We start from the raw sequence: 8377 nt of genomic DNA, 5'->3' as shown, positions 1-8377 counted from the left end.
GCTATGAGTCGCAGGCGACTCGACGGCACATAACAACAACAACAACATAGTCATATAATCTATGCACATCCTCCTATATCGCTTAAATCTTCTCTCTCCAAAACTCTCATTACCATTGGGTTAGAACTTGCTCCTGGTGACTCTTCGGCAGGTTTCTCAGGCTATAACTGCCCCAGAGGAGATTGTCCATTTTTCTCTCCTCAGATTAGTTTGTCGGTTGGAACTGCCAGTGAGGTTATGACGTTTGGGTTAGAAGCACAGCTCCTCACACACGGTGCCCCCCTAAATTTATTGCCCGAGAGTCAGACCTGACCCATAGCTGACCCTGCAGGGATTTCTGAGACTTTAAATCAACTGAATTGAGAGTGTCCTTCTTTCTCCCGTGGAGTTAATTGGTGGATTTGAACCAGCAAAGTTACATGGCCTTTGTGTCAACAGTGCAGGTCCCTACCCACTAGGCCACCAGAGCTCCCAAATCACCTCTAGACTATAATTCCCATCACAATGCCAATATTATGTAAATGGTATTTTCTGCTCCCTCTCAGCCTTTAGGGATTGCTTTTATGACTTACTTGCCACTCTCACTCACCTCACCCCACCCCACCTCACCTCACCTCCTCAACCAGAATATGACTTCCGGGATGTAGAACTGTCAAATAAGGAGTGACCACTGTTTAGGGAAAACTTGGTGTCTATAGTGACCTGGTGGTAAGGAGTTCCACTGCAATCCCAAAGGCACCTGGTTCAAATCCACCAGCTGCTCTGTGAGAGAAAGATGGACAATCTCCTCCCATGTGGGTTAAATGGCCTCTGAAAGCCTGCTGGAAGGTCAGCTGTGGGTCATTTCCCACTCAGTGGTATACAGCAACAACTAGCCTCAGCTTGGGGTCTTGGGATGTATGCTCAGGGTTTAGAAGGAACTATCTTATACACAAGGGAGTTCTTGTGGCTTCGTGGTAAAGAATTACGCTGCCCACCCAAAGGTATGTGGTTCAAATCCACCAGCTGCTCTGTGGGAGAAAGATGAGCAGTCTCCTCCCACTTAACTTACTGCCTCTGAAAACTCACTCATGGCTCAGCTGTGCGTCAGTCCCAGCTCTACTACCGCAACCCGGAACATCCTACACACAGATTAGCCTTTTGTAACGTTGTCACTACTTTTCATATCTTCCCTTTCTTTTTTTGTCTTGCTTCTGCAAACATATGCTAAGGAATTAGAAAGAAAACAAAGAGTAAAATAGCCAAAGTGGTAAGCTTTATAACTAAGCCGTTTTCATTCAGCATACATGGCCTATCCGGTGTATCCACATAATCCTCTTTTCCCCCACTGCTTGGTTTCCTCTGTGCCTATTTTCATGGCACTTGTTAAGAATGGGATTGCAGCTGTCTGTTTTTTCGCTAGAACATTCTCTCCTAGCTTGAGCCACTGCTGTCACAGGAGCTGCTACTACCTACTGGCTGCTGCCCTCACTCCCTGCACACCTGGTGCTGGACCACTCTTACCTGTCACCGCTCTGTCTTCTTGTCTAAATACCACAATCTACGGGCTTGGCTAGGCAGGCCTTCTGGAGGCCAGATGCAAGCAAAGGCCAGCATGTCCCCTTCTCACACCTGGTAGTCACCCTGGTTTGGCAATGAAAGTCTATATGTTCCTGGATTTATGTCGAGGATTTCTCAAAGAAATGACTTCTTTTTTTTCCCCCCCAGGAGAGGTTGAGAAGGCAGGTGTTGATGAAGTGTGTGTAGATGGTTTTCCTAAACTTTAAATAGTTATCTGGAGAATAACAAATAGTATCATAATGTTGAAGACTTTAAAAGTACTTTCAAATTTAATATAGTCTATGCTTGATATCTACGAGAGCTGTTCTGAGATATGAAAAATGAAAGGTCTTTTCCTTGAATTTAAGGGTGATCATGCATTGTGTTAAGTTGTCCTTTATCTTTGCGGCCAATTTCACCTATCAGATTTTACAAAGAGCTGAGTCTGTCAATCCAGCAGTATTTAAAGGGAAACATCTTTCTTCCAATTCACTAACTGATTCTTGGAAAATTGTCCAAGCTTGGAAAGACAAAGCAACATATTACAATGAAATGTGCAAAGTGCTGAAGTCAGAAAATCCAAAGGGACGAACACACTCAGTATTTCTTAAGCTGAAGGAATTAAAGAACAAATTTAAGCTTTGAGTTACTATCTTAAGGATGTTATGTATGGGCAGAATATTGAGTCATCCAAGAGGCATCAAAAGAAGGTTGATGGAATATACAGAGTCGCTGTACCAAAAAGAACTGGCTGACACAGAACAATTTCATGAAACAATGTATCATCAAGAGGCAGTGGTGATGAAGGAGGAAGTTCAAACTGCTCTGAATGAAATGGCAAAAAACAAGGCCCCAGGAGGTGATAAAATACCAGTTGACCTATTCCAACAAACAGATGCTGTCCTCGACATGCTTACCAGGTTGTGCCAAGAAATCTGGAGGACAACTACCTGGCTAACTGACTAGAAGAGATTCATGATAATTCTCATTCCAAAAATAGGTGTTCATACAGAATGTAGAAATCACTGAAAAATATCCCTAATATCACATACAAGCAAAATCCTGCTGAAGATTGTCCAAAACCAACTAAAATAGTACATTAACAGAACTATCATAACACAAGCTCTATTTAGAAGGCACTGTGGCACCAGGACATCACAGCCAATGCCTAATGGATCTTGGCTGAAAACGGGGAGCATCAGAGGAATGTCTCTCTGTGGTTCATTGACTGCGCAAAGATATTGTGTGGCTGACTCTGAGAAGAATGGGAATCCCAGAATCCTGAATGTGCTTATGTGAAACCTATACTTGGACCAGGAAGCATTCATCAGAATAGAGCAAGGAAACTCTGCATGGTTCAAAATCAGGAAAGGGGTATATCAAGGATGGGTCCTGTCTCCATACCTTTTAAATCTGTATGTGGAACAGAGAATTCATGAGGCTGGTCTTTATGAGGAGAAATGTGGCATCAGGATTGGAGTAAGACTCATGAACAGCATACTATTATACAGACGGCATGGCCTTGCTTGCTGAAACTGAGGAGGACCTGAAGCCTTTGTGCAGGTGATCAAGGACTGTAATCTTTAATATGGATTGAAGTTAAACTTGAAGAAAACAAAGATTTTCACCACTAGGCCAATTAGCAGAACAATGATGGATGGAAAAGGGATTGAGATTGCTAACAATTTCAGCTTATTTTGTTCCATAATCAACACTCTTGGCACCAAAAGTCAGGAAATCAAAAGGTGAATTGTACTGGGAAGATCTACCTACTGTCAGGGACCTCTCCAGAGTGCTAAAGAACAATAATGTCAGTCAAGAGACTAAGTAAGACACGCCTGATCCAGGCCATGGTATTCACAATCACTTACTATGTATCAGAGAGATGGGCAAAGACTATCAGTGACATAGAAAGAATGGATGTCTTTGAGTTGTGGTGCTGGAGAGGAGTTCTGAATATTAATTGGATTGCCAAGAGAACAAGGAGGTTAGTTCTGGAGAGAATGAAACTAAGTTGCTCGTTGGAGGCAAGGATTTTGATGTTCCATTTGGCATACGTTGGGCACGTAGCCAGGAGACCCAGTCCTTGGAGAAAGACATCATCATCCTTGGGAAGATGGAAAGACAGCACAAGAGAGGAAGACCCTGGAGGAGATGAGTTGGTACAGTAATTTGGGTAATGAGGTTAGATATGTTGGATATAGTGATATTGGCTCAGGACAGGACAAGGTTCAGCGCTTCTGTTCATAGGGTCACTATGAGTCACAGGTGGCTTGATGGTACAGAACAACAATGACTGCATAGCTATGTAATAAATAGTACTTGCAAGGAAAAACACTTGAAAAGGGTGGTAGATGCTACACAGAATATGTCCCCACACCACATCTTCTTAAGGTCTAATGTGAATGTGAAAGAAAAACTAGGTATGTAATACCGTGCTGTGACTGTTATTGCTGGGTCCCGTCAAGTTAATTTTCACCCAGAGCAATCCCAAGTGGCAAAGCAGAACTGCCCCCATGGTTTCCAAGACCGAAATCTTTGGGAGAGCAGACAATCCAGGTCTTTGCTCTGTAGAGCTGCTCAGGGTGTTTGAACTGTCAACCTTTCCGTTTGTAGCTGAGTGCTTCACCACTGTGCTAGAATGTTGTACCACAGCTGAGTGAACCACAGTATGAAAGTCAACGCATGTGCCACAGTCATAGATTCTTACTGGATAATTGACACAGACATACTATGTGAGCCTTTCCAGAAGAACCCTGTGCTGTGAGATTGTTGTTAATTGCTACTGAATCCACTCAGCTCCTGGCAGCCTCATGTATATGGGGTAAAACGTTGTTCCATCCTACACCAGCTAAGAATCCTCCTTTCTACACATTAGAACAAAATTGTAAAAAAGAGAAGGCATGTGTGTGTAAAGAAAGCCTATAAAACACTGCAATAGTCCTGTCTTGTTTATCGATTGTATGAATATATTTGTGAAAACCTCTGATTATTGAAATGTCAGTCCCATTATGTCATCTGTGGTACCTTCTCCCTTGGCAGAGTCTTCAAGATGACCTGGATAAACAGGAAAGGAGCTTGCAGAAATTTGGCTCTATCACCAACCAACTGTTAAAGGACTGTCACCCGCCTGTGACTGAGACGCTTAGCAATACACTGAAAGAAGTCACTATGAGGTATGGAAGATGCCCTTCACCCTGTCACGCACTGTCTCGACCAAAACCTTGTGACGCACAAGGATGCAATTAAAACTGGTGTTTTGGGAACTCTGGTGGCAAGAAGCTGCACTGTAATCCCAGAGGTGTGTGGTTTGAATCCACCAGGTGCTCTGCTGGAGAAGGAGGGCAGTACAGTATACACACACACACACACACACACACACACACACGAAATTTAAAAAAAAAAAACAACTTAAAAAAAATCTTTACTGGCATTTTGAATGTAAGCATATTTCAACTCCAGCCACTAGTGTTTCAGTTCTCACATAGTGAGTTTAAGGATAACAAATACTCTTACTTAATGCTGTGACTTGGAACTGAATGACTTGGAACTGAATACTAGCTGACCCTCCCATGGTTTTTCCAAGGCCGTAAATCATACTGGAAGAGACTGAGATCTTTCTCCCACAGAGAAGCTGATGGCTTCGAACCATTAGGGAGGCACTGCCTTTGGGTTAAGAGCACAGATCCCTACAGACTGGGTCCCAGAGCTCCCTATTAGAACCAGCAAGCAGAGAGAGGCTCTTTGGGGCGGGGGCATTTAGCATGTACATACCTGAATATTACCTTCATTTCAATTGTCTGCCCTTGAAATAGGATTGTGATGTGTTACTTTTTGTTGTTACTTGGACATCTCTGCACTAGTTGCATATTTACATGATCCAGAATTGTGAAAAATAAGATCGTCAATAACACCATTTGGTGAGAGGGGGTAATGCTCTCCTGGGCGCTGCCTGTTGCTTCCAGATGGAACAGTTTGCTGGAAGAGACAGCGGAGCAGCTGCACGCCAGCAGGTCCCTCCTTCAGCTCTGGCAGAGGTACAAGGACTACTCCAGGCAGTGCGCCTCCACAGTCCAGCAGCAGGAGGACCAGACCACTGAGCTCCTGAAAGCCGCCGCCAACAAGGACATTGCTGACGACGAAGTGGCTGCGTGGATTCAAGATTGCAATGTAGGTGCAGGGACCAGTGAATTCCTCCAGGATGCCTCCCCCCACATCAGACTTCCTGTGTGTGTCACACTGCTGGGGATGTGTGCCCACTTTTTAATATATCTCAGTATGTAAGACCATTAACACGGGACATTAATATCAAGGAGCCTACTAGATTCCCAGAATATAGTTATATCAATAATCCAAGAGAGCCCTTCCTGTTCCTTGTTTCCCCATTTTTTCCTAGTGGAGTGCAACCCAGGTGAAGGATTGAGTTTCTCCGTTTCCACTGAGATGACTAATTGAAGAAATAACCATGGTGGGGATAATTCAGTCTTTTGCGAATCCACTGTTGAAAGCGTTGTTGTTGTTGACTGCCTTCAAGTCGAGCACGACTCATAGTAACCCTATGAGCAAAAGGCCTGAAACCTTTTTATAACTATCGACAGTTATCAAAGTTCATAAAAGTCATTATCCATTTTAATTCAGAGGCTCATGATTATTTATTCTAAGAATTCAGTAGTTGTTGTTTAATGCCGTCGAGTCGTAGACGACTCATAGCGACCCTATGAACGAACAGCCTGAGCACTGTTCGTACATAGAGTTTCCGGAGGCAAGCCATTTTGGAAGTGGATGCCGCTCCTGCTTCCAGGCTTGATTTAGTCGGGAAGCTCCAGCCAACACTGTCCACCATGGGTGCCCATTACCACGACTGGCACATCACTGTCACATACAGGTTTTAAATTACTTTTTAAAATACTCTTAAATATTAAATGTACCTCAATTCCATTTCATGTCAACAAACCTAGACCCTGTCTCATTATTTTCAATGGCAGTGTCTCTAGATTTGAGTGTTCCATAATTTAATTCTTGTTAATGCTTACTATCATGCATGGTAATTTAGAGGGCCAGAGAAAAAGAAGACCCAGTAGGAGATTATGTACCAGTAGTAGCTATAACAATGGGTTCCAGAACAGGGGTGATCATAAGCAGGGGGCATGACTAGGTGGTGTTTCCTTCTATTGTGCCAGAGTTGAAACCTAATCGACAGCTTCAAAACAACCATCCCTATTCTGAATCATTTAGGTTATTTACATTTTTCACTATTACAACACTGCAATGATCCTGCTTATGAATCTTGGGAAAGATCCAACAGTTCTTGGATGAATTTTCATTCCGTAGAACTGCTGAGTCAGTTGGCTTGACTATGTTTATGGCAAATTTTCTCTCCCATTGTGACAAGGGATGATAGATAGATGCCTTTGAGCTGTGGTGCTAGAGAAGAGTGTTGAATATACCATGGACTGCCAGCAGAACAAATGGTTTCATCCTAGAGAGGGTGAAACCAGGCTGCTCCTTGGAGGCAAGGACTCTTTGTCTGACAATCTGGGCATGTTGCAAGAAAGGACTGGTCCTTGGAGTGGGACATCGTACTTGGAGGGGTGGAGGGACAGAGAAAGAGAGGAAGACCATCGATGAGATGGATTGATTCAGTGACTGAGGTAAGCAGGTTAGGTGTGTCAGAGACAATAATGTTGGCCTAGGATAGAGCAGGTTTCAGGGCTATTGTACATAGGGTCACTATGAGTCGCGAGCAACTCGACAGTACCTAACAATAACAGCAACATTTGTGTTGGTATAAAATCTAAAAAATCAAACCCACTGTTACTAGCTCAGCTCCTACTCAGAGTGGTCCTATGATGCAGAATAAGCCCCACAGGATTCCCATAAATCTCTATGGAGGCAGAGTGCTACATCTGTCTCCCGTGTACAGTTTGGTGGGTTTGAACCATTGACCTTTGGTCTAGCAGCTTAACTCTTTAAACACTATCCTCCCAGGGCTTCTTATTTATTGGTGTACTTTGCTCTAATAGCTTATTCATATTTCTTTTTCAGCTTTTGGCAGCTGAAAACCTACTTAAGGTTTTAGGAACAGCTCTTCTCTTGTTTTATGCTCTCAACTGTAATCCTTACTCCCTTTTTTACAAGTGTATTTTTATAAACTTTCCAAACCTGGTTTGTTAAAGAGTCAGGCAAGTTATAAAAATATATTAAATTAAAACCTAACCTCTTCTAATACTTTCTCATAAGTAAACATCTTAAAGCTAATGTTTCCTATTTAAGGCACATGAACACACATGAATGGCTTTTTTTTCCTTCCACATGTTTCATCATAACAAGTTTTATCATTCATGATTCTCTTGAGTTGAGATGTATATTGCCTGTTTTATAATGTGGAACTTCAGGTTATTATGTAAGTGTTTTGGATATCTAAGTCAAAGTTCAAAGAGCTTTTTGTCTTTTTCTTTCTCAAGGTAGTCTATACTTAGCATAGCAAACGCTATCTTCAGGTTGTGTTCTGTTTTTCCAATATTTTACAATGAGTCTGTATGACATTAGTAGCCGTGATCATATATATGTTTAAATGTACACATATTTGCACATATATAGATAGCTATATATCTTGATATATAGCTGTGTGAGCTCTGGCGACCTAATGGGTAAAGAGCTGCACTGACAACCCAATGGCGGGAAGTTCAGGTCTACCAGCTGCTCTGCAGGAGAAAGGTGGGCAGACTTTTCCTGTGAAATTTATAGCCTCTGAAAATCCACTGAAGCATCAGCTATTGAGTTGATCTGACTGGATGGCACATAACAACCATCACACAACAAATATATATATACATAC

General features: G+C 42.6%; 1 protein-coding gene across 1 annotated transcript in view; it reads left to right on the top strand.

Moving 5' to 3' along the window:
• SYNE1 (spectrin repeat containing, nuclear envelope 1) overlaps positions 1-8377 on the top strand; it is a 644155-nt gene that overhangs the window by 490017 nt on the left and 145761 nt on the right. Inside the window, exons 115-116 of the mRNA XM_006882743.1 lie at positions 4582-4715; positions 5505-5709. Of these exons, the coding sequence (XP_006882805.1) occupies positions 4582-4715; positions 5505-5709 (339 nt within the window). The remainder of the gene's footprint in view (positions 1-4581; positions 4716-5504; positions 5710-8377) is intronic.

The sequence above is a fragment of the Elephantulus edwardii genome, unplaced genomic scaffold (assembly GCF_000299155.1).
Source record: "Elephantulus edwardii isolate Elephantulus edwardi_28Jun2011 unplaced genomic scaffold, EleEdw1.0 scaffold00024, whole genome shotgun sequence".
Taxonomy (NCBI): Eukaryota; Metazoa; Chordata; class Mammalia; order Macroscelidea; family Macroscelididae; genus Elephantulus; species Elephantulus edwardii.
The sequence above is the reverse complement of the archived record's forward strand: the minus strand, read 5'-3'. Positions and strand labels throughout refer to the sequence as shown.